Here is a 25,811-nt window from a genome sequence, read left to right as displayed (position 1 = left end):
CCTCACCCTCTCCCTCTCCCGTCCTGCCCTCCTCTCCTCCCCTCTCAATTTCCATCCTCGCCCCCCTTCTCCTCCTCTCTGCTCCTCTCCTCTCCTTCCCCCTGTTCCCCCCTCCTCTCCTCTCCTCCCCTCTCCTCTCCTCTGCTCTCCTCTCCTCTCCTCCCCCTCTCTCCTCCCTCCCTCCCCTCTCCTCCCCCTCTCTCCCCCCCTTCCCCCCTCTCCTCCCTCCTCTTCCCCCCTCTCTTCTCCTCCTCCCCCCCTCCCCTCTCCTCCCTCCCCCTCCCCCTCCCTCCCCTCCCCTCCCCTCCCCTCTCCTCTCCTCTCCTCCCCTCTCCTCTCCTCTCCCTCTCCCCCCCCTCCTCCCTCTCTCTCTCCTCCCTCTCTCTCCCCTCCCTCTCCTCTCCCCCTCCTCCCTTCTCCCCCCTCCTCCCCCTCCTCTCCTCCCCTCTCCTCTCTTCTCCCTCTCCCTCTACTCCTCTCTTCCCCCCCCCTCTCCTCCCCTCTCCTCCCCTCCCCTCCTCTCCTCTCCTTCTCCTCTCCTCCTCCTCCTCCCCTCCCTCCCCCCTCCTCTCCCTCCTCTCCCCTCTCCTCTCCTCTCCCCCCTCTCTCTCCTCTCCTCTCTCTCTCCCTCTCTCCGCACTCTCTCTCCTCCTCTCTATCTGTCTCCCCCTCCCTCCTCCTCTCCTCCTCTCTCTCCCTCTCCTCTCTCCCCTCTCCTCCTCCTCCCCCCCTCCTCTCCTCTCCCCCTCTCCTCTCCTCTCCCCTCTCTCCTCCCCCCCCTCTTCTCCCTCTCTCCTCTCTCCCCCTCTCTCCTCTCCCTTCCTCCCCCCCTCTCCTCTCCTCCCTCTTCTCCCCCTCTCTCCCCCTCCCCTCCCCCTCCTCTCTCCCCTCCCCTCCTCCCTCCCTCCTCCCCTCCCTCTCCTCCCCTCTCCTTCTCCCCCCTCCTCCCCTCTCCTCTCTCTCTCCTCTCTCCGCTCTCCCCTCTCTCTCCCTCCTCCTCTCCTCCCTCTCTCTCCCTTTTTCTCCCTCTCTCTCCTCTTCCCTCCCTCCCTCCTCTCTCTCCCTCCTCTCTCCCTCCCCCTCCCCCCCTCCTCTCCCCCTCCCCCCCTCTTTCTCCCCCCCTTCTCTCCCCCCCCTCTCCTCTCCCCCCCCTCTCCTCTCCCCCCTTCTCTTCCCCCTCTCCTCCCCCTCTCTTCTCCCCCTCTTCCCCTCCTCCTCCCCCTCTTCCCCTCTCCTTCTCTTCTCCCCCCCCTCCCCCTCTCCCCCCCCCCTCTTCTCCCCCCCTCCCCTTCTCTTTCCCCCCCCCCTCTTCTCCTCCTCTCTCCCACTCCTCCCCCCCCTGTGTCCCCACTCTCTCCCCCCCCCTCTCGGACCAGGCTTTCTCCCGCCATCATTTCAAGGTGAAGAGTGAGGAATGGATGAAGGCCCAGCAGGAGGAGTGTTTGAGCAAGGTGGACTTGATCAAGCAAGGTGAGGAGCTGGGAGGCTGTGGGAGGACTGCCTGCAGTTCTGTTCTGCTCACCCCATTACAGGAAGCAGGTGGTGGCTTTGGAGAGGGTGCAGGAGACATCTAAAGACTAAAGGACACAGCTTTAGGTCGGGGACTGAAAGCTGAAAGGCGATGTGGGTGAGGGAAGGATTTTTACACAGAGGGTGCCTGGTATCTGGGACGCACTGCCAGAGGCAGCTACAATGGTGGCGTTTAAGGTGCTTATAGATTGGCACGGGGATATGCAGGGAATGGAGAGATATGAATGACAAGCCGACAGAGGAGATGAGTTTAATTTGGCCTGAAGATCCTGTTCCTGTGCTGTACAGATCTGCGTTCCACATGGACACAAAAAGCTGGAGTAACTCAGCGGGACAGGCAGCATCTCTGGAGAGAAGCAACGGTGACATTTCGGGTCGAGACCCTTCTTCCGACTGGTTGGGGGATAAGGGAATCGAGAGATATGGAAGCTGAGAGATGTAGAGAGATAAAGAACAATGAATGAAAGAGATGAAACAAAGTAACGAGGACGAGGATAAAGGGAACAGGCTGAAGAAGGGTCTCGACCCGAAACGTTGCCTACTCCTTCTCTCCATAGATGCTGCCTCACCTGCTGAGTTTCTCCAGCATTTTTTGTCTACAGGCCTTTGTAAGCTGTTAGTTGGGTGTAAATGAGAAGCTGTTGCGACTTGGGTGGGGGAGGGAGTGAGAGAGAGGGAATGCCGGGGCTACCTGAAGTTAGAGAAATCAATATTCTTACCACTGGAGACCGAAGCTCTCGGAGAAAACCCATGCAGGTCACAGGGAGAATGTACAAACTCTGTCCTGATAAGGACCCACAGTTAAGATCAAACCGGGCTCTGTGGCGCTGTATTGCCCCTGTCCCACTTAGGAAACCTGGACGGAAACCTGTGGAGACTTTGCGCCCCACCCAAGGTTTCCGTGCAGTTCCCGGAGGTTGCAGGTGGTTGCCGGAGGTTGCAGGTAGGGAGACTGACAAAAACCTCCGGGAACCGCACGGAAACCTTGGGTGGGGCGCAAAGTCTCCAGAGGTTTCCGTCCAGGTTTCCTAAGTGGGACAGGGGCATAAGGCAGTAGCTCCACCGCTGGGCCACCGTGCCGCCCACAGCTAGCTATATCCCAGGGCACAGGGCTCTTGATAGTCATGCTTACTAAAATTGAATACAAACAAAGGATCGAATGGCATGTCGTTTAGTTTTCATAAGTGTTACTGTATTTGTATTAGTGATTTTGAGAAGGTTATGTGAGCGATGGTAAGAAGTTAGAGAGTGCGCACAATTTCATGGGTCAAAAGCTGTATAAAAGCTGACAGTCCTGAGTGGGGTTTGAGAACTGTATGTAAACTGGGGCTGTGCACCTCTCCTAGTGGACAAGTAAATAAAGTGTGTGGGGAAAATGAATGCAAGTTGTCCTGGACCAGTTGATGAGTGGATCACAGGCTGGGAGGATGGAGGCTTTGGCACAAGGAGACGTGCAGGGCAAGGTATTCTTCTACACATGAGGGTGGTGGGAACCTGGAACGTGCTGGCAGGGGGTGGTGGTGGAGGCAGATACGATAGTGGCGTTTAAAAGGCCTTTGGATTGGCACGTGGATATGCAGGGAATGGGGGGATATGGGTCACGGGGAGATGTGCCGGTTATGGTGGCATCATAGGTGGACACAAAATGCTGGAGTAACTCAGCGGGACAGGCAGCCTCTCTGGAGAGAAGGAATGGGTGACGTCTCGAGTCAAGACCCTTCTTCAGACCGCAGAAGGGGCTTGACCCGAAACGTCACCCATTCCTTCTCTCCAGAGACGCTGCCTGTCCCGCTGAGTTACTCCAGCATCTTGTGTCTGGCTCTGGTGTAAACCAGCATCTGCAGTTCCTTCCTATGCACCTTGTTCGGCACAGACGACGTGGGCCAAAGGGCCTGGTCCTCTGCTGTGCTGTTCGATGGTTAAAGTAAGACTTTACAGGGACAGAAGCAGTGAGGGGGGGAATGGCCATGGTGGTGTGGGGGGGGGTGGGGTGGGATTTAGGGGGGGTGAGTGTCAGCTGGGGGGGGGGTGATGATGGGGGGGGTGAGTGTGAGCTGGGGGGATGGGGTGAGTGTGATCTGGGGGGAGTGGTGAGTGTGAGCTGTGGTGGTGTGTGTGATCTGGGGGAGTGAGTGTGAGCTGGGGGGGATGGGGTGAGTGTGATCTGGGGGGTGAGTGTGAGCTGTGGGTGGTGAGTGTGGTCTGGCGGGGAGATCTGTGAGAGTGGAGTGTGATCTAGGGGAGTGTGTGTGAGCTGGGGAGTGGGTGTGAGCTGATCTGAGTGTGATCTGTGGGGGGGTGGGTGTGAGTGGGGGTCGAGTGTGATCTGGGGCAGTGAGTGTAAGGGTGGGGATGAGTGTGAGCTGGGGGGATGGGGTGAGTGTGGTGTGGGGGTGGGTGAGGTTGGGGGGGGTGGGGGTGAGTGTGAGCTGGGGGGGGGGATGGGGTGAGTGTGATCTGGGAGTGTGATCTAGGGGAGTGGGTGTGAGCTGGGGGTGAGTGATCTAGGGGAGTGGGTGTGAGCTGGGGGGGTGATCTGGGGGAGTGAGTGTGAGCTGAGGGGGTGGGTGTGAGTTGGGGGATACTGGGTGGCCTGCGGTGGGGGGGGGGGGGGGAGGGGGGAGGTGATGGTTGGCATCTGGTGCCCGTGGTCCTGACTCTCACTGATCCCGGCACAGACGGCAGCAGCCCCAGTGAGAGGCCGTCCACACTCCACGTGGAGACGCACTGCGGGGAGCGGGACGAGGGACCCTCAGTCATCACCATCCTGAGGAAGGTGAGTGCCTGAGCACCTACTGCCCCATCACCTGGCTCTCCGCTCTCTACCCCTGCCCCAACCTCACCCCCCCTCCCCGACCCTGCCCCTCCCCTCCCCCGACCACACCCTCCCCCGACCCACACCCTCCCCCGACCCACACCCTCCCCCGACCTGCACCCTCTCCTCCCCCGACCTGCACCCTCCCCTCCCCCCCGCCGTACCCTCTCCCCTCACCCCACTGTCTACCCCTTAAGTTCCTGACCCCCCCCTCACTGTCCAAAACCCCTCCCCCTCGCCCTAAACTTACCCCCACCCCACTCTGACTTTTCCCCTCATCGGCCCCTGCTCCCCACTGTCCAGCCCTCACCAGCCCACCCCTTCCACTGACTTCACCCCTCCCCTCCCCATTCGCATCCCACCCCTCCCCATCCTTGCCTTCCCTACTCTCCCCGTCCCACCCCCCCACCCCGCTGTTTCCCCCCCTCGCCCCGTCCCAACCTCTCCCCCTCCCCCCCCCCCCCCACACATTGCCACCCCCAGCTGCCTCTGCCTCTGCCTCTCTCCCGCAGGTGTGGCCATTGGCGTTGCAGGTGTGGTTCGTCTTCACCGTCACCATCAGCATCTTCCCCGCCGTCACTGTGGACGCTGTCTCCACGGTGGCCGGAGACGGGATCTGGAGTACGTGTGGGGGGAGGGGGGGGGGGGGGGGGAGGAAGAGGGGGAGAGGGGTGAACAGTGGAGGGGAGAGGGGGATGGGGGAGAGGGGAGGGGTGTGAGGGTAAACAGTGGAGGGGGAGAGAGGTGGGGGGAGCAGAGGGGGGAGAGGGTGAACGGAGAGGGGAGAGAGAGGGGGATGGGGAGAGAGGGGGGGGAAGGAGGAGGTCTCACGGCCGGGGGAGGGGTGGTTTTGGGGGAGGGAGGGGGGAGGGGCAAGGTTGGGGGCGGATGAGGTGGGACGAGGGAGGAATTGTGGAGGAGGGATGGAGGGAGGATGAGGGGGGGAGGGTGTGGAGAGGAGGGGCGGGACGGGAGTCGGGGAAGGGGCAGTGTTGAGGTTGGTGGGATTTGGGGAGGGGGGTTTGTGTTTGGGCGGAGGGGGCGGGGGATGGGAGCGGGGTGGAGGGGTGTGGGCGGGATCCCTGTCAGCAGAGCTCAACGCTCAGGGATCCCCCTCCGTGGGTCACCCCTCTGCCCTCGTTGTCGCCCCCGATTTCCCGTCACTAACCCCTGTCCGTGTCTCAAGGGCTGTACTTCATCCCCATATGCTGCTTCCTCATGTTCAACCTCTTCGACTGGTTCGGCCGCAGTCTGACCGCCTTCTGCATGTGGGTGAGTGAGTGAGTCCACAGTGTGATAACGGAGGGAGCGAGGGGAGGAGGGAGGGAGCGAGGGGAGGAGGGAGCGAGGGGAGGAGGGAGGGAGGGAGGGGGGGGAGGGAGGGAGGGGGGGGGGGGAGAGGGGTTGGCACGAGTGAGTCTGCAGTGAGCGGTCCTCAGTGCAGGAGAGTGGACGGGGTGAAATGAGGCAGGGCAGGAGGGGTTCGGCTGAGCTCAGGGGCACGAGGGTAGGAGGGAGGGGAGAGAGGGGCAGAGGGAGGGGACGGACTCTGGCTACCCATCCTTGCGTCGTCAGGGCACTGGGCTGCAGCCGATGTGCTGGTGGGTGTGTGCCCGCTTCCTATCCAGAGGATGTGTGGTGGGCAGTGAGCTGCCCCAACCAGCCACAGCTTCTACATAACATCCCAAAAAACAGGCCCATTCACAGGCACGAGCTGCAGGGGGTCACCAGAGAATGTCCTTGGCCAGCAGCAGTGCTGGCTGACTGGGGGAGAGGAGGACGGACGGAGAGAGGGGGGGGCGGAGAGAGGGGGGGGCGGAGAGAGAGAGGGGGCGGGAGAGAGAGAGAGAGAAAGAGTGGTGGACAGAGAGAGAGGGATGGACAGAGAGAGAGACAGATGGAGGGAGAGGGGGGGGGGGGAGGGAGAGGGAGAGAGGAAGGGGGAGAGACACAGGAGTGAATCACATTGTCCCAAAGAGAAAAGAAACAGTTGAGAAGTACTGTTGCAGCTGTTGAGGAGAAGGAAGAGGATAAAGGGGAGGGGGGAGAGGGAGAGTGCGAGTGAGGGGAGAGATGCATGGCGTGGGGAGAGAGGAGACAGGAGTTGGAGGGAGGAGAGGGTACGAGAAGTGATAGTAAGGAGTGGGGAAGGGAGGAAGCAAGGAAAAGCTACTGGTGCCGGGAATTCCTGGCTAGTTTGCGCAGCATCTGTGGAGCGTTTGTTACTGACTGTTCCGTGCCTTTGCATGAAAAATGATTAAGGTCTGAATATGTTTACAAAGGGACCTGACAAAATGGTAAAGGGGGGAGTGGGGTCGAATGAATAAAGTGCATACAAGGCACGATTAATAAGTTTGCAGTTGACACGAGAGTGCACAGCGAAGGTGGTTGTCGGAAATTGCAGCAGGACATTGATGGGCTGTGGAATGGTTAATGCATTTTAATGCAGATAATTGTGAGGTGGTATGTTTGGGAAGTCAGGACCATGGCAGTGAACGGCAGGACTTTGGGGTGTGTTGCAGAGCAAAGGGATTTCGGAGTGCAGTTGCTGTACAGAGTTCTTGTGCTCCGCATGTCTGAATTGTCAGTCTGAAGAAGGGTCCCGGCCCGAAACGTCACCTATTCCTTCACCCCAGAGATGCTGCTGCCTGACCCGCTGAGTTACTCCAGCTTTTGCCGTCTATCTTTTAGTATGAACCAGCATCTGCTGTTCCTTCCTGCACATGTCCCTTGTTTGCAGCAGCCGTAACAATCCTGGGATCTTTAAAACTTTGACACTCTTCCCACTGGCATGAGGAGTCCATCAACATATTTTGGCAGAGTCTTCCAGAACAACAGCCACGGAAGAAGCTTTTTTAGGTCTTGAGTAACGAGGCTAAATTAATTAGTGATCACCTTCCAGTAAACAAGGGATCCTCTGTGGAAAAGTGATCCCAATACGCATTTTGTATGCAATTCAATCACAACACAGATTGGTCAGAAAATTTAATATTTATGAAATGAAGCCAGTTTGAGGAATTATTTGGCTGAGTTTCAGAGTGATATCATCATATTCTAAAATATTCCTGGATCCAGGAATGAGTGGGTTAGCATATAATGAGCGTTTGACAGCACTGGGACTCTAACTTGCTGGAGCTTAGAAGGTTGAAGGGGGGGCCTCATTGAAACTTACAGAATAATGAAATGCTTAGAAACATAGAAAATAGGTGCAGGAGTAGAGGCCATTCGGCCCTTTGGCCCTTCGGCCCTGCACCGCCATTCAATATGATCATGGCTGATCATCCAACTCAGTATCCTGTACCTGCCTTCTCTCCATACCCCCTGATACCTTTAGCCACAAGGGCCACGTCTAACTCCCTCTTAAATATAGCCAATGAACTGGCCTCAACTACCTTCTGTGGCAGAGAATTCCACAGATAGATAGGGTGGATGTGGAGAGGATGTTTCCACTGGTGGGAGAGTCTAGGACCAGAGGTCATAGCCTCAGAATTAAAGGGCGCTCTTTTAGAAAGGACGTGAGGAGGAATTTCTTTAGTCAGAAGGTAGTTATTCTATGGAACTCATTGCCACAGAGGGCTGTGGAGGCCGTTGCAGGATGTTTTTAAGACGGGGATAGACAAACTCTTGATTAGAACGGGTGTCAAGGGTTATGGGGAGAAGGCAGGGAAAGGGGATTTAGGAAGCAGAGATCAGCCATGATTGAATCATAGAAACATAGATGGGCCGAATGGTATAATTCTACTCCTATAACTTGTGAACTTGTGAAAACTTGCCAATGCATAATCGTCATAGAGTGATACAGCGTGGAAACAGGCCCTTCGGCCCAACTTGCCCAGGTCGAACAACATGTCCCATCTACACTAGTCCCACCTGCCCACGTTTGGTCCATATCCCTCCATACCTGTCCTATCCATGTACCTGTCTAAATGTCTCTTAAACGTGTTACAGTACCTGCCTCAACTACCTCCTGCAGCAGCTCGTTACGTACACCCACCACCCTATGTGTAAAAATGTTACCCCTCAGGTTCCTATTAAATCTTTCCCCCTTCACCTTGAACCTATGACCTCTGGTTCTCGATTCCCCAACTCTGGGCAAATAATGGAACATATTGAAATACTTGGATGTTCCACAGCGATGTTGCCAGAGGAATAACAAAGAGTGAGTGTGGGACAAAAATAGCCCAAGTGGGACTGTCCCTTCAGCTTGGCAACCTTCTACTTTTCCAACTGAGCTTCAAGGGGTCAACAGAAGACACAGAGTGCTGGAGTAACTCCGCAGGTCGGGCACAAAAACCTGAGTATCTCAGCGGGATAGGCAGTGAAGGAAAGGGTGACATTTCGGGTCGAGATCATACTTCTGACCCTTAACTAGAATTACTCCTTCTTCAATAACTGGGAATGTGGGATCCATTACTGTGGGCACGGAAAAAAGGAAATAAGAGAGTTAGGACATGAGTGAGTCAGTGAGACCACAATGTTGGATGAATTGTGATGGGGGGGGGGAATGGGAACGTGGTAAGTATCAGACGATCAGCCAAAGTTGGAATGCTGGAATAAACAGCTAATGTTCAGGTTGGCACAGGGATGGCTGCTGAGACCTCAGTGATGTGGAGTGCATGCTAATGGCTCGGGTGAGATTGTCTCCAAGTTTGCTGATGATGCAAAGGCTGGCGGAAGGAGGTGCTATCGGTCGAAGCCAGGGGGACTGCAGAGCGATGTGGATAGTTTGTAGAGAGCTGGCGAGAAGGCAGAGGCTGAGGGAGTATTATGTGGTTTAGTTTAAATGCATGGTCAAGGGAACAGGAATTTCAAACGTGAGAATGCTGCGTTTGGTAACTGCAGCACACAGCAGACAATCAATACGGGGGGACTGCTCGTCATTGGAATGCTGCCCTTTGCCGTGGGAGGCTGGGAAAATGAAAAGTCTGTGGGAGCACATCCTGGGGCATGATGCTGTATATCTCCACGAGATGCCAAGCAAAGTCAGATTGCCGCAGCCACTGATAAAGCCGTGGTGTTGGGACATTTGTGTGCGTGAAAACATTGGCTTGAGACGGGTATCAGCAAGACATTATTCCCCATCGAATGGCCTGTGTGGACTCTGTTGTAGCGGGAACGCCCGGGCTGGGAAACACAAGGCTTTCCTCCAACTGGGAGCACAGTGGGTCATTGAAATACTTCACTGCGGCCATGTGCCAAACCAACGAAAACTTCAGCAACATTCCCTGACTCAAAAAAAATCCCACACTATTAAACACGCCCAACAACTTATTTAGCTCCCTAACATATTGCGGCTGTTATGCAGTGCCACCCTTCCCACAGTGCAGTGCTTCCTCCTACTACAGTGCGGTGCTCCCTCAATGCAGTCTCACCCACTGAGCTCCCTCCGCATCGCCCCTCCCACAGTGTGCCCCCCCCCCCCCCCCCCCCCGGCCTGGCCAAGCTGGCCTTCCGCCAGTCACCGCGCCAGGCAGACGTGGGCTTTGCCCGAGCCAGTTAATTGCCCCCTTTACCCGGGTTACGTCCATGCCCGGCTGGTGTTAGAGAGGAACGTTGTTGTATAGTAGTTATTAGTATATTTATAGACAATAGATAATAGGTGCCATTTGGCCCTTCGAGCCAGCACCGCCATTCAATGTGATCATGGTTGATCATCCCCAATCAGTGCCCCGTTTAGAAGATTGAAAGATTGAGGGGGGATCTTGTAGAAACTTACAAAATTCTTAAAGGGCTGGACAGGCTAGATGCAGGAAGATTGTTCCCGATGTTGGGGAAGTCCAGAACAAGAGGTCACAGTTTAATGATAAGGGGGAATTTTTTTAGGACCGAGATGAGGACATTTTTTTTCACACAGAGAGTGGTGAATCTTTGGAACTCTGCCACAGAAGGTAGTTGAGGCCAGTTCATTGGCTATATTTAAGAGGGAGTTAGATGTGGCCCTTGTGGATAAAGGTATCAGGGGGTATGGAGAGGGCAGGTACAGGATACTGAGTTGGATGATCAGCCATGATCATATTGAATGGTGGTGCACGTTCGAAGGGCCGAATGGCCTACTCCTGCACCTATTTTCTATGTTTCTATGTTTCCTGCCTTCTCCCCATACCCCCTGACTCCGCTATTTTTAAGAGCCCTATCTAGCTCTCTCTTGAACACAGTTGTTTGGAATTCAGTGTCTGAATAATTTGGGATTTTGTAATATGTTGGTGGGATTGTCATTACACTTTTTTGTGTTTTTTTTGTATTGTGTTCGAAAACAAATATATTATTTTTGATACAAAAACAAAACCGTGCTGCTCCCTCAGTACTGCCCCTCCCTCAGTGCAACGCTCCCAGGGTCCCTCTACGCAGGGATTCTCCCCCTCTACATCGGGGACCTGGGGTGGAGGGTATTGCACCAAGGAGTTCCCTGCAACTTGTGTCTCTCGCGGTTCACAAACTCGCCAGCCGCCTGCCACTGTTGCGGGCTGGAAGAGTCTGTGTACCACGTGTACATGGAGTGCGTGAGGCTGCAGCCCCTGTTCCAACATCTAAAGGGGCTTCTCCTTGCCTTCTGGCTGCACTTCACACCCACCATCCTCATCTTTGGACACACCTTGGAGAGGGTTGGGCTGAAGATGTCCTGGTCGTGTTGCTCCTGGGCCTGGCCAGGCTGGCTATCCATGAGTCACGGCACTGGGCAGAAGAGGGCTCTGCCCGAGCCGGCTGCCCACCTGCCCCTTTTCCGGGGTTACGTCCGTGCCCGGGTGGCGTTAGAGAGGGAATACCCGCTGTCCACGGGCACCCTGGGGGATTTCCGGGACCAATGGGCACGGCGAGGGGTGGAATGCATCCGTGACAAGGGGGGGATATAGCTGTTTAAGTGTGTATTTGGTATTGAAAAGTATTTGTTTGACTTGTATTATGGAAGTGGGTTTTGATTTCATTTATTTCATACTGTACATATTATTGAAAATAGTTGAATAAATCATTTTTGGTTAAAAACAAAAAAAGCAGCGCGATGCCCCCTCCACACGGCTCCTCCCACAGTGAGGTGCCCCCTCCACACCCCCCCTCCCACAGTGAGGTGCCCCCTCCACACCCCCCCCCCCCCCCCCCCCCCCACAGTGTGGTGCCCCCTCCACACCCCCCTCCCACAGTGAGGTGCCCCCTCCACACCCCCCCCCCCCACAGTGTGGTGCCCCCTCCACACCCCCCCTCCCACAGTGTGGTGCCCCCTCCACACCCCCCCTCCCACAGTGAGGTGCCCCCTCCACACCCCCCCCCCCCCCTCCCACAGTGAGGTGCCCCCTCCACACCCCCCTCCCACAGTGTGGTGCCCCCTCCAACACCCCCCCTCCCACAGTGTGGTGCCCCCCTCCACACCCCCCCTCCCACAGTGTGGTGCCCCCCAAACACCCCCCCTCCCACAGTGAGGTGCCCCCTCCACACCCCCCCCTCCCACAGTGTGGTGCCCCCTCCACACACCCCCCCTCCCACAGTGTGGTGCCCCTCCACACCCCCCCTCCCACAGTGTGGTGCCCCCTCCACACTGTCCCCCCCTCCCACAGTGTGGTGCCCCCTCCACACCCCCCCTCCCACAGTGAGGTGCCCCCCTCCACACCCCCCCCGCCACTCACACAGTGAGGTGCCCCCCTCCACACCCCCCCCCCCCACAGTGTGGTGCCCCCTCCACACTGCCCCCCCCTCCACAGTGTGGTGCCCCCTCCACACGGTCCCCCCTCCCCAGTGTGGTGCAGTGTCCCCCCCTCCACACTGTCCCCCCTCCCCACAGTGTGGTGCCCCCTCCACAACCCCCCCTCCCACAGTGTGGTGCCCCCTCCACACTGTCCCCCCCCCCCCCCCACAGTGTGGTGCCCCCTCCACACTGTCCCCCCCCCCCACACAGTGTGGTGCCCCCTCCACACTGTCCCCCCCCCCCCCCACAGTGTGGTGCCCCCTCCACACTGTCCCCCCCCCCACAGTGTGGCCCCCCCTCCCAACCCCCCCCCCCTCCCACAGTGAGGTTGCCCCTCCACACACCCCCCCCCCCACAGTGTGTGGTGCTCCCTCCACACCCCCCCCCCACAGTGTGGTGCCCCCTCCACACGGCCCCTCTCCCACAGTGTGGTGCCCCCTCCACACCGCCCCCCTCCCACAGTGTGGTGCTCCCTCCACACAGTGTGGTGCTCCCTCCACACCCCCCCTCCCACAGTGTGGTGCTCCCTCCACACCTCAGATATGCAAAAACAGTGATAATGATAAAGAAAAAGTAATTTTGCTACATTTTTGCATATCTTTCATTCATCACCCTCTACATCACCGTCTATTTCTCTCATTTCCCTTTCCTACGACTCTCAGTCTGAAGAAGGGTCTCAACCCAAAACGTCACCCATTCCTTCTCACCAGAGATGCTGCCTGACCCGCTGAAAAGTGGTTGTGTGGCCCAAGGGACAGAGAGTGCAGATCAGAGCAGAGTTAACAAAGGCCTTGGGCATGGTAGGACATGATGTAGTGGTGGAAATCAGGAGACGTCACCAAGTAGCAAAAGAGCAGATCCCGTGGGAGAAAGTATTTATTGGTCATCGAATAATACTGGGTGTGTCAGCATGCCAATGGCGCAATGCAGTGATTTATGTGAGAATTTAACCTGCATGTATGTATGCACTCTAATAAGCTGGGAGATTAATTCAAGCAATGCATTTGTGTAGATTTATTCAATTCACGGAGGACCTAGCCAGGCAAAAGACTGCTTTGTATCTTATTTTGTGCGGTCAGAAGCAACTGCTAGAGCTAAGGGCATTACCAGAGCCCCCACACACCCACAATTTGGACTGTTCATACTGCTTAACTCTGGGAGGAGGTACCGCAGCATGAAGAGCGGGACAACCAGGTTCTGCAACTGCTTCATCCCCCAGGCCATAAGATTACTGAACAATCAACAAAACCGAGGCTAGAACTTTTTAAATATCTACACTTTTTAAAAACTTTTTATATATATTTATTTTCCAGAACCATGCACATGAGGCATTTTTATGGACGCACCTAGCACTTTTTACTATTACCTGATTTTGGAGAGTCAAATGCAACAAAATTTCGTTCAAGGTGCACTGTGTCTAGGTGTATATCTGAATGACAATAAAGTTTTCATTCATTCATTCATTCATTCATTCATACATTCATGCATTCATACATTCATACATTCATTCATATACATTCATTCATTCATATACATTCAATCATTCATTCATTCATACATTCATTTCATTCATTCATTCAACTGGTTGGCAATCTTGTTGTAAAGATTCACCATAACATGAAAAACATTTACATTGGGTTTCACATTGTTGTCATTCAATATGAATCTTGTGTTTCGATTAGTTTATTGTCACGTGTACTGAGGTACAGTGAAAAGCTTTTTGTTGCATGCAATCCAGTCAGTGAAAAGACAATACATGATTACAATCAAGCCGTCCACAATGTACAAACTGGACAGACTCGGCTTGTACTCGCTAGAATTTAGAAGATTGAGGGGGGATCTTATAGAAACTTGCAAAATTCTTAAGGGGTTGGACAGGCTAGATGCAGGAAGATTGTTCCCGATGTTGGGGAAGTCCAGAACAAGGATCACAGTTTATTAAGGGGGAAATCTTTTAGGACCGAGATGAGAAAAACATTTTTCACATAGAGAGTGGTGAATCTCTGGAATTCTCTGCCACGGAAGGTAGTTGAGGCCAGTTCATTGGCTATATTTAAGAGGATGTTAGATGTGGCCCTTGTGGATAAAGGGATCAGTTGGTATGGAGAGAAGGCAGGTACAGGATACTGAGTTGGATGATCAGCCATGATCATATTGAATGGCGGTGCAGGCTTGAAGGGGCGAATGGCCTACTCTTGCACCTATGTTTCTATGTTTACAGATACAGGATAAAGGGTATAACATTTAGTGTAAGATAAAGTTCAGTACAGTCCGATTAAAGATATTGTGGATGTCTCCAATGAGGCAGATGGGAGGTGTTGACTGCTCTTTAGGTGGTGAGAGGAATGTTTAGTTGCCTAATAACAGCTGAGAAGAAACTGACCTGAATCTGGAGGTATGAGTTTTCAAACTTCTGTTCCTCTTGTCATACGGGAGAGGGGAGAAGAGGGAGTGACCAGGGTGAGACTGGTTCTTGATAATGCTGGTGGCCTTACCGAGGCAGTGTGAAATGTAAATCGAGCAGATGAAAATGACAAATGGGTGAGAGGAGAATGGGACTGGTTGATTAGAAAGTATTGCCACTGCCATAGCTTGCAAGAAATATTTTTACAAGTTAAAGCCCTGTCCCACGGTACGAGTTCATTCCAAGAGTTCTCCCGAGTTTGCCCTGATTCGAACTCGGAGATTTACGGCAATGGCCGCTCGTCGGTACTCGGGGCTCTCGTGGACATTTTTCAACATGTTGAAAAGTCTTCACGAGTCTTCCCGTGCTTACCTGCCGTTAGCTAGTCTTCCCGAGAACCTGCCGTTAGCGTTACGAGCCGCTAAGGGACGTCCCCGAGCTCCGACGTACCCGCTACGTTCATTCTCCATGCTTACCACTAGTTTGATTTTTTTTAAATTCGGGAGAGCTCTTGGAATGAACTCGTACCGTGGGACAGGGCTATTACAAAAAAACAATCCTGTCTGAAAGGAAAAATGATTCATCCATGACTGATGGAGAAATTGAAGTTGGACACTTTTGCTAGAAACAGCAGAGGGAATCGGAGCGTTTTCGAATTCGGCTAAGAAGGAGCAAAATACTGATGATAAAGGCACAACAGATTACCAGTGCAGATTGGAGAGAAACATAAAAATAAATTGCAAGACCTTTACGTACATACATTAAAAGGACAAGACTGCCACCTTACTGTCAAGGAAGGTATAAAGCAGAACAAGGAAATAAATTCCATGGACTGGCAGTCACCTTCCACTCTTCTGTAGATTGTGGGTTTTTTTCTTTTGGGTTAAAGGGAGCAGATGTGACCCCACTGTTCACGAAATGAGAGAGAAAACGAGGAACCACCCAGCTCTTAGCGTAACGTCAGTGGCGGGAAAAGTGCTAGATTCTACAATGAAGGACCTAATAACTAAGAAAGGATTTACTGGAACCAATGTGTTGGAAGGAACTGCAGATGCTGGTTTAAACCGAGGATAGACACAAAATGCTGGAGTAACTCAGAGGGACAGGCAGCATCTCTGGAGAGAAGGAATGGGTGACGTTTCGGGCCGAGACCCTTCTTCAGACTGATCGCTTGTCCCGCTGAGTTACTCCAGCATATTCACTAGAACCAACATGAAGGGAAACTCATGTTTGACTGAGCTACGGGAATTAGAGTCGTGGTGAGGTCATACAGTGCGGAAACGGGCCACACCAACCAACATGTCCCAACTACACTAGTCCTACCTGCCTGCGTTTGACCCGTATCCCTCTAAAAGCCGGTCCTATTCATGTACCTGACTAATTGCTTCTTAAACGTTGCGATAGTCCCAGTCTCAAATACCTCCTCCGGAGCAGCTTGTTCCATACACCCACCACCCTTTGTGGAAAAAGTGAGACAGTGGACTCATGGACACTGGCTGATTTTTTTTTTAGACTTACTAAATTCCAGGAAGGTACCAGAAGATTGGAAGGTAGCCAATGTGGCTTCCATGTCCAAAATACAAGACAGACGGCGCGCGGGGAGTTATAGGCTGGTTAGTTTTACAGTTTATATGACAAGGATGCTGAGGTCAACAATCAAACAGTAAAGCCACATACAATCAAACCAAGTCAGCAGGTTTTATGAAAGGAAAGTCATGTTTGACAAATGTATTCCAATTCTTTGAGGCTGTAACAAGTAGAATTGATAGAGTATATATAGTAGTGTATTTAGATTTCCAAAAGTTGCCATGTAGAAGGCAGTTGCATAAATGGTGGCACAGTGGTGCAGCGATAGAGTCCGAGCACCGGAGACCCAGGCTTGATCCTGACCACGGGTGCTGTCTGTTTGGAGTTTGTACGTTCACTCTGTGACCGTGTGGGTTTTCTCTGGGTGCACCGGTTTCCTTCCACATTCCAAAGACTTACAGGTTTGTAGGTTAATTGACTTCTGTAAATTGCCCCTAGAGTGTAGAATAGAACTAGTGTACAGGTGATGGCTGGTTGGCATGGACTTGGTGGGCCGAAGGACTGTTTCCATGCTGTATCTCTAAACGACACTACACCTTAATACCATTGTGTTTGCCATCACAGGGTTTCACGTGGACGAGGGGATAATGCACTGACCTCTGCTCCGTCCACTTAAATCTACATGATCACCCGGTTGCTAAACACTTTAACTACCCCTCCCATTCACATACTGACATTTCTGCCCTGGGCCTCCTCCATTGTCAGAGTGTGGCCCAACCCAAATTGGAGGAACAGCATCTCGTATTTCTCTTGGGCAGCTTGCAACCCAGCGGTATGAATATCGACTTCTCTAACTTCAAGTAACCCTTGCCTTCCCTCTCTCTCCATCCCTCCCCCATCCTAGTTCTCCGACCAGTCTGACGGTCGCCCTGATTAAATTTTATCTCTGTATGCTTCGATGTCAACTTCCCCTGGCTAACAATGATCTGTTCTACATCTTCCTTGACCTTCGCTCCCCTTTGATGTCTCCTTTTCACACCTTCCCCATATCTCTCTGTCTCCCTCTCCCATGACTCAGTCCGACGAAGGGTCTCAACCCAAAACCTCATCTAGCACCTTCTATCCACAGATGCTGCCCGTCCCGCTGAGTTACACCTGCATTTTGTGTCTAACTATAATATTACTGACATGGATTGAGAATTGGTTATCAGTTCAGTTTAGTTTATTGTCACGTGTTCTGAGGTACGGTGAAAAGCTTTTCACTGTACCTCAGACACAACCCCGATTGGACTGATCCAGGATGGGGACGAATCTGCCTACAGACAGGAAGTGTCACAACTGGCGTCCTGGTGCCATCGCAACAACCTGGAGCTCAATGCTCTTTAGACAGTGGAATTGATTGTAGACTTTAGGAGAGCTCCCCCTCCCCTCACCCCACTCACCATCAACAACACCACAGTCACACCTGTGAAGCCTTAAGTTCCTGGGAACCATCATCTCCAAGGACCTTAAGTGGGGGGCTACCATCAACTCCAAAAGTCAAAAAGGCACAACAGAGGATGTACTTCCTGCGGAAGCTGAGGAAGCACAATCTGCCACAGGCAATGATGGTACAATTCTACACGCCCATCGTAGAGTCTGTCCTCACCTTCTCCATCGATGGTCTGGTTTGGCTCAGCCACCAAGCACGACATCCGGAGGCTGCAGCGAATCGTTCGATCAGCTGAGAAGGTTATTGGCTGCAACCTTCCCTCCGTTGACGAACTGTACACTGCAAGGGCCAGGAAGCGAGTGGGTAAGATCATCTCTGACCCCTCTCACCCTGGCCACAAACTCTTTGAATCATTTCCCTCTGGAAAGCGACTCCAGACTGTCAAAGCTGCCACAGCCAGATATAAAAACAGCTTTTTTCCACGAGTATTAGCTCTACTCAATAACCAAAAATCTGTAGCCTCCTTTTGCTCTGGTATTTTATTCAATTCACATGTTTAATCGATACTATTTTATTATTAATGTTTTATGTGTCATTCCTAACTGTCACTGTTTGTCACGTTTACACTTGCGGGCGGAGCATCAGGCAAATTCCTTGTATGTGAATACTTGGCCAATAAACGTATTCATTCATTTTGTTGCATGCTAACCAGTCAGCAGAAAGACAATACGTGATTACAATCGATCCATTTACATGATAAGGGAATAACGTTTAGTGCAAGGTAAAGCCAGCAAAGTCAGATCAAGGATGGTCCGAGTGTCACCAAAGAGGTAGATAGTAGTTCAGCACTGCTCTCTGGTTGTGGTAGGATGATTCAGATGCCTGATAACAGCTGGGAAGAAACTGTCCCTGAATCTGGAGGCGTGCGTTTTCACACTTCTACACCTTTGCCTGTTGGGTGAGGTGAGAAGAGGGAGTGGCCAGGGTGTGACTTGTCCTTGGATTATGCTGCTGGACTTGCCAAGGCAGCGTGAGGTGTAGATGGAGTCAATGGAAGGCAGGTTGGTTTGTGTGATGGTCTGGGCTGCATCTACAATTTGCTGCAATATCTTGCAGTCTTGGACGGAGCTGTTCCCGAACCAGGTGAAGGTTGTTGGGGACATGCTGAACTTCCTGAGCCTTCTAAGGAAGTAAAGTCGTTGGTGTGCTGACAGCATGGAGTGGGAATAAACAAATCCTTGTCCCATGGCAGAATAATTAGTGTGGTCGCGCAGAGATTGGTGTCAGGGCAACAGACATTCATGACACCAAAATAAAAATAATGATGCCAGGGATACATAGCAGGTCAGACACTGTCTGTGGAAAGGAAAGTAGGGTTACCTTTTTAAGTCTAATATCCTACAACAACACTGGGGGGGGAGACAGAGAATGTTAGCTTAAAGGGCCTGTCCCACTGTACGAGTTCTCCCAAGATTTCCCCTGATTCAAACTCGGAGAATGTCCGTAGGAGTTTGTGGATGTCTCGTAGCGGCTCGTACGAGTAACGGTAGGTACTCGGGAAATCCGGTAAACTCGTGACGTTTATTCAACACTTTGAAAAATGTACATGAGTTAAAAAATACTCGTGATGAAAAAAAATGTTACTTTTTCCTCGTACGAGCCGCTAGGAGCCATCCACGAACTCCCACGGACCCGCTACGGAAATTTTTCCCCTGATTCGAAAAACTCGGGGGAACTCGTGAATTACCTCATACAGTGGGACAGGCCCTTTAGATTGCAGAGCTTGGGGGGAGGAGGGTGGACAGGATAAAGGGGTGGATGGAGCTCTCGGGCAGTGGGGAAGGGTTGTGTACGAGTACGAGCCAGGCACTGTCCCTCGCACTGTGGGGATGGTGTGGGGATGGGGGGGGGGTCCCACAGGCTGAGGGAGGAGAGGGTTGGGCCACGGGATTGACTCGGCCTCCACTGACTGTGACGTTTGAACCTCTGCTTCTCTGCATCGATCCACAGCCCCGGAAGGGTAGCAAGTGGCTGGTGGCCTTGGTGATCACCCGAGTGGTCTTCATCCCTCTCTTCATGCTGTGCAACATCTACCCGCGCCAGCTGCCCGTCTTCTTCGCCCATGACGCCTGGTACATCTGCTTCATGGTCCTCTTCGCCTTCAGCAACGGCTACATGGCCAGTCTCTGCATGTGCTACGGACCGCAGTGAGTGCACGGCTGGAGAGGGGGCGCTGGGGTGTGGGTGAGGAGTGAGGGGGGGAGGGAGTGGAGAGGGGATGAGAGTGGGGGGGGAGGAGGAGGAGGAGGAGGAGGAGCACATGGTAGGTGGCGGAGGAGGGGAGTTCGAGGAGACGAGTTGGACAACTACCCCTAAGCCTGCCAGCCACCCTTTGTCCAGCTGCCCAGATCTCACTAAATAGCCACAAAATGCTGGAGTAACTCAGCGGGACAGGCTGCATCTCTGGAGAGCGGCAATGGGATGCTCTTGTCCCACTGAGTGACTCCAGCATTGTGTGTCTATCTTCGATTCAACCCGGCATCTGCCGATCCTTCCACACATTTTGCTCTGATCTCCAGTTCTCTCCCACACCTCCCCCAGTGCCCAGTCCCTCACCCCACCCTCTCCTCTCTCCAAAATAAATCTTCCCCCACATCTCCAGGCACAGAGGTGATCGTCCTGGTCATGTGTAATATTACCAGGAGACAAAACTGGTGTCGGTCCCGGATCTAACAGGTTGCATCTCAAGCTTGAAGGTGGCTGTAGAACTTTAGTGAGTAGGCTTTAGTGACGAGCTTTCAGAATTGCCCAGACCTTGGGGAGGGAGGGATGTAGCAAAATGGGGAGGTGTTTACCTGAGAGCTAGCCTGATATTCGAGCATAGAACAGCATGGCGCAGAAACGAGCCCTTCAGCTCACCATATCTGTGCCGACCACCATGCCAATTTAATCCCATCTGCCTGCACATGGTCCATATCTATCCATTGCCTTGGAAAAGAAAGATACAAAGTTCTGGAGTAACTCAGCGGGTCAGGCAGCATCTCGGGAGTACGTGGATGGGTGACATTTTGGATCAAAACCCTTCTTTAGATCCTGTTCATTCCCTTCCTGATCATGTGCCTTATCTAAAAGCATCTTAAGCACTACTATAGTATTGGCTTTCACCACCATCCCTGACCGCACGATCCAGGCATGCACCACTCTCTGCGTAAAAACAATTGGCCTCCTTCAAACTTTTCCCCCTCTGACCTTAAAGCCATGCCCTCTTTGACAGTTTCACCCTGGGGAAAACAAACTCTGTCTATCCATCCTATCTGTGTCTCTCGTATACCTTTCATATAGCTTAATCGGGTCTCCCTCATCATCTGACACAATGCTTATAACAAGTTCTCTCCTATCCCAGTGAACATCCCGGTGAATCTCTTCTGCACCCTCTCCAAAGCTCCCCGTCTTTCCTGTAACAGGGCGACCAAAACTCTAAACAAATTCTCCAAAAATGACCTTGCCGCACTGCATCTGCCATTTCTCCACCCATTTTGGTTGCTGATCTATATCCCGTTGTACACTTTGACAGCATTCCTCACAGTCTGTAACTCCTGGTGACGTCTGAGTGAGGACTTGCTAATCAGATCACCTACATTAACATCCAAATCATTTATGTAAGTCACAAACAAACAAGGTCCCAGCACAGATTCCTGCAGAATCCCACAGGCCAGAGATGTCCAGCCTAAATAACATCCTTCCAGCCCGATCCTCTCTTCCGTGACCAAGCCAGCTTTCAAGATTGTTCCTGGGCTTCACTGGGTAGTTTCTCCTGGCTGGGAGTCTGACCCCTCTGGTTCTTATCAGGGGTCAGCCCTTCAGGTGAGAGAGAGTGAATATTAGGAATTCTCTATCCAAGAGGCTTGTGGCACTGTGTATGTTAAGACACAGACAGGTGGATTTGTGGATATAAAGGGACTGGAGGGAGATGTGTAGAGTAGAGTGGTGCAGAGGTAAAAGATGAGCCAGGATCTTATTGAATGGTGGAGCAGGTGCCTGGGGCAGAATCGTCACCTCCTGTGAAGAAGAAGGGTCTCGAATCCAAAACGTCACCTATTTCTTTTCTCCAGAGATGCTGCCTGTCCCATTGAGTTACTTCAGCATTTTGTGTCCATCTCCTCCTCCTGCTCCTGTTGAGGCCAAGCCTGAGGTTACTTGCACAATGAGGAAGGGGTAGGATTTGGGTGGGAGGGGCCATCATCCAGACGTAACCTGTTGCCGGGGGTGTAGGCTTGTCAGGAGGTGGGATGGTAATGATGCTAGAAACATAGCAGAGGTGCAGGAGTAGGCCATTCGGCCCTTCGAGCCAGCACCGCCATTCAATATGATCATGGCTGATCATCCAAAATCAGTACCCCATTCCAGCTTTTTCCCCACATCTCTCGATTCCCTTCACCCAAAGAGCTAAATCTAACTCTGTCTTGAATACATCGTCGAATGTTTGGGATCAGTGCCAGTTGTCTTATGAGGGAAGGGGAGGTGGAGACTGGCTGCTGGATGTGTGGTCCATTGTTGTTTGAGGGGAGCGACTTGACTGATAGTGGGGGGGGGGATCTGTCACCGGGGGGACTGTTGTCAGGGGGACAGGGCCGTCGCCGGGGGGACGGGGCCCTGTTGCCGAGGAGGGGGAACAGGGCCTTGTTGCCGAGGGGGACGGGGCCTGTTGCCGAGCGGGAGGGGCCTGTTGCCGAGGGGGACAGGGCCCTGTTGACAAGGGAGGGAACAGGGGCCTGTTGCCGGGGGGGGGGGGCAGGTTGTTGCCCAGGGGCCTGTTGCCGAGGGGGGGGAACAGGGCCTGTTGTCCGAGGGGGACAGGGCCTTGTTGCCGAGGGGGACAGGGGCCTGTTGCCGGGGTGGGGGAACAGGGCCTGTTGCCGAGGGGGACAGGGGCCTGTTGCCGGGGTGGGGGAACAGGGCCTGTCATCGGGCAGGGCCTGTCATCGGGCCGGGGGAACGGCCTGGCCATCGGGGCGGGGTCATCGGTTTGTCTGGGTGGGGTGCTCCTGTCAGGGTGGGACCTCGGGGACATGTATTGACTGTCATTTGACTGCTGTGTTGACAGGAACGTGTCGCCAAAGGAGGCAGAAATGGCTGGAGCCGTCATGTCGTTCTTCCTGTCCCTGGGGTTGGCGTCCGGAGCCTTTCTCGGCTTTTTGGTCCGTGCACTGGTCTGATTCCAACCAGGTGTGGTGTGACACGAGCAAGCCTCCTCCACTCAACACTTCCGTTTGGACCGTCCCTCCCTTCCTCCCTCCCCACAACCCCACCTCTCTGCTCCCCATCCAGTTTGTGCCCTTCCTACGCCACTGGCTTGGTCCGCGTGAAAGCTGAGTCCTGTACCCTCGCACAACAGGCAACGAGAGTGTGAGAATGGGGAGGGGTGAGAGGGCCTTGGTAAAGAATGGGATGAGGGCAGCTCTCCCTGCCACAGCTCACCCTCCCTCTCCCCTCCCCACAAATCCCAGCCGGAGAGATATGCTGCACATTAATAAGAGACGTGAGTGCCTCCCGAACCAGACTATAATGTTGTTTAATTGATCTACTGCTAATGGAGGCCCAGGAAGTGGTACGGTCTTCCACGGAACTCGGCGGTATTAGTGGCCATGGTCTGGCAAAGACCAGGATCTGGGTTGTCTATGTGGCCATCAGTCGACAATGCCTCAGCAATAACTTTAGTTTTAATACAGTGTATATTTTTATGCTTGATGTTTTTGTCTTTATAAACGCATGCTGTCTAATCTTAATGACTTGTCACGCTCTGTTACATTCAACCTCCTGCATCCTTGGCAGTGTTAAATACAAGGAGCGACAAACTTCATTACCACCTTGGTGTTAACAGATCACGGGAGTCTCTGTACTGTGGTCTTTAAAATGGGCATGAAGAGCGATCTCTTCAGTCGCTCTGCTGGCATATCTCCATGGGTAATGCTCCTTGAAAACACTGAATTACCTGTTGCTAGTTCTTGCTGCCGCCAGCATTTTGCCTGACGAGTGCGATCCTTACAGACAGCTCATAGAGTCGAGAGTGGTTTGTTGTCATACGTCCCAGATAGAGCAATTCAATTCTTACTCGATGCAGCACAACAGAATATGTAAACACTGTAAATAGTATGATAAATGAGAGAGAGAGAGAAAAGAAGACGGGCCGATATGCATGCCTCATTCTCTCTTCAAATATATTAAGAGTAAAAGAGGGACAAGATTGGACATTGGACCAATTGAAAATGATGCTCCACCTTCAACCATTCTGAGGGGTCCCAACCCAAAATATCCATGTTCTCCCGAGATGCTGCCTCTCCTGCTCAGTTACTCCAAATGATGCTGGAGAAGTTGTAATACGGGGAAAAAAGAAATGGCAGATGACTGTTTTTTTGCATCAGTCATCACAGGCACCAGCAACTTGTCTGAAATGCAAGAGAGTCAGAAGGGGTCAGAAGTGAGTTGAGTTGCTCTTAATAAAGGAGAAGGTGCTTGGGAAGCTGAAAGGATGAAGGTGGACAAGTCACCTGGACCAGATGGACTATACCCCAGGGTTCTGAAAGAGATGGCTTTAGAGATTGTGGAGGCATTAGTGGCCATGTGACTTATGCTGAGAGAATGGAGGAGCTGGGCATGTACACTCTGGAGTTTAGAAGGACGAGAGGGCATCTCATTGAAACATATAAAATGGTGAGGGTTTGGACATGCTAGAGGCAGGAAACATGTCCCCTATGAAGGGGGAGCCAGAACCAGGGGCCACAGTTTAAGAATAAGGAGTAAGCCATTTAGAACGGGGAAACACTTTTTCTCACAGAGAATGGTGAGTCTGTGGAATTCTCTGGAGGCGGGTTCTCTGGATGCTTTCAAGAGAGAGCTAGATAGGGCTCTTAAAAATAGCGGAGTCAGGGGATATGGGGTGAAGGCAGGAACGGGGTACTGATTGGGGATGATCAGCCATGATCACATTGAATGTCGGTGCTGGCTCGAAGGGCCGAATGGCCTACTCCTGCACCTAGTGTCTATTGTCTATTATGAAGCTATGAACCCGAGGAGGGACAATACTGGACCCTTATATTGGGAAATTAGCCTAAACAGGGCCTGCTTCCACTCTGAACTAAACTAATAGGTAGACCCCAGAGGACCGGGCAAGGGAAGGGGAGGAAGGGATGGAGGAGTTTGAGCAGCAGAGATCGCTCCCAATCCCAAGTGAACAACTTTCCACAACAACAGATAATACAGAATGCAGCGGTGCAGGCCATTCAGCCCATTGATACTAGCTCCACCATCCAACACCTGTCTCCATCAACTCCATCACCCAATACCTAATACCCCGGTCTCGACCCGAAACGTCGCCCATTCCTTCTCTCCAGAGATGCTGCCTGTCCCGCTGAGTTACTCCAGCATTTTGTGTCTGCCTTCGATTTAAACCCCAGCGTCTGCAGTTCTTCCTTACACGGCTAATACCTAAACATTGGTCCTCAGAACGTCAGATTGCAGACTAACCCAGGAACTGAGCACATTGGACAAGACGGGGGAAGAGAAAATTAAATCTAAAAATAGAAATTTCACGAGCCATAAAAGCCACACCAGTGAAGGTCCAGTGATGAGTTGTAAATGTTGGCAGTACGTGCGGACATCCGTGGGATGAGAAACAGCTGATGCTGCAGCAGAATGAGGTGTAGTGGGGTGTGTCAGCTATGAATCAGAGCCATGCAGTAATGAAGTCCTGGGTTCGGGTCAAAATCTACATGGGTCACTCTCACATGACAGCAGTGATAGTTGGCACCAGTAAGTCACACGGTGTGTGTGGGCAGGAGACCGGCGAGAGAGGTTGGGAGGGATAGTACTGCCACACTGTGGCACCATCCTTGCATATGCTGTTAAACCTTGGGACCCTGTTCACTCCATAATCTTAAAGAATAGATTCATGTCCTGGAGCTCTGCCTAGCTGATTATCAGACCGTTGTTTATGGAAGCTTGCTGCTTCTTATTTATTTGTGCATTTCATGGGCAGCGGAACCGGGGGAACCACATTTCTGGCAAGCATGCTTCATAACCCGAAATTATCCGGCCCCGCAAGCGTACTTTTCTCTTCTTCTGAGGACCTGCGCCATCCAGAATCTCAGAACAAGCGTACAGTACAAAACCACGACCAGCCGAGGCGGAAACTTGGCCACAGCTGTGGTTTCATGTTTTGAAACATTCTGGGAATAATGTGAAAAATGCACTAATTTCTTCCTTCTCAAAAATAATCATATTTGAATGTGGGATATACGGATAGATCAATCGGCGACAGTGTCAGCGCAGCGGTATAGAGCCACTCTCACAGCAGTACGAGTTTAGAAGGATGAGAGGGAATCTCATTGAAACTGGTCGACACAGTAAGCCTTGGAGTTACGATCCGGCC

General features: G+C 52.7%; 1 protein-coding gene across 1 annotated transcript in view; it reads left to right on the top strand.

Annotated features, from left to right (window-relative positions):
• Nucleotides 1-23,169, top strand: part of LOC129697687 (equilibrative nucleoside transporter 1-like) — a 79,796-nt gene extending 56,627 nt beyond the window's left edge. Inside the window, 6 exon segments of the mRNA XM_055636396.1 lie at nucleotides 1,377-1,470; nucleotides 4,209-4,306; nucleotides 4,858-4,966; nucleotides 5,532-5,617; nucleotides 19,394-19,590; nucleotides 22,488-23,169. Coding sequence (XP_055492371.1) covers nucleotides 1,377-1,470; nucleotides 4,209-4,306; nucleotides 4,858-4,966; nucleotides 5,532-5,617; nucleotides 19,394-19,590; nucleotides 22,488-22,599 — 696 coding nt within the window. The 3' untranslated portion in view covers nucleotides 22,600-23,169.
• Nucleotides 23,170-25,811: the final 2,642 nt, after the last annotated feature.

The sequence above is a fragment of the Leucoraja erinacea genome, chromosome 5 (assembly GCF_028641065.1).
Source record: "Leucoraja erinacea ecotype New England chromosome 5, Leri_hhj_1, whole genome shotgun sequence".
Taxonomy (NCBI): domain Eukaryota; kingdom Metazoa; phylum Chordata; class Chondrichthyes; order Rajiformes; family Rajidae; genus Leucoraja; species Leucoraja erinaceus.
This window is presented reverse-complemented; position numbering and strand designations above follow the sequence as displayed.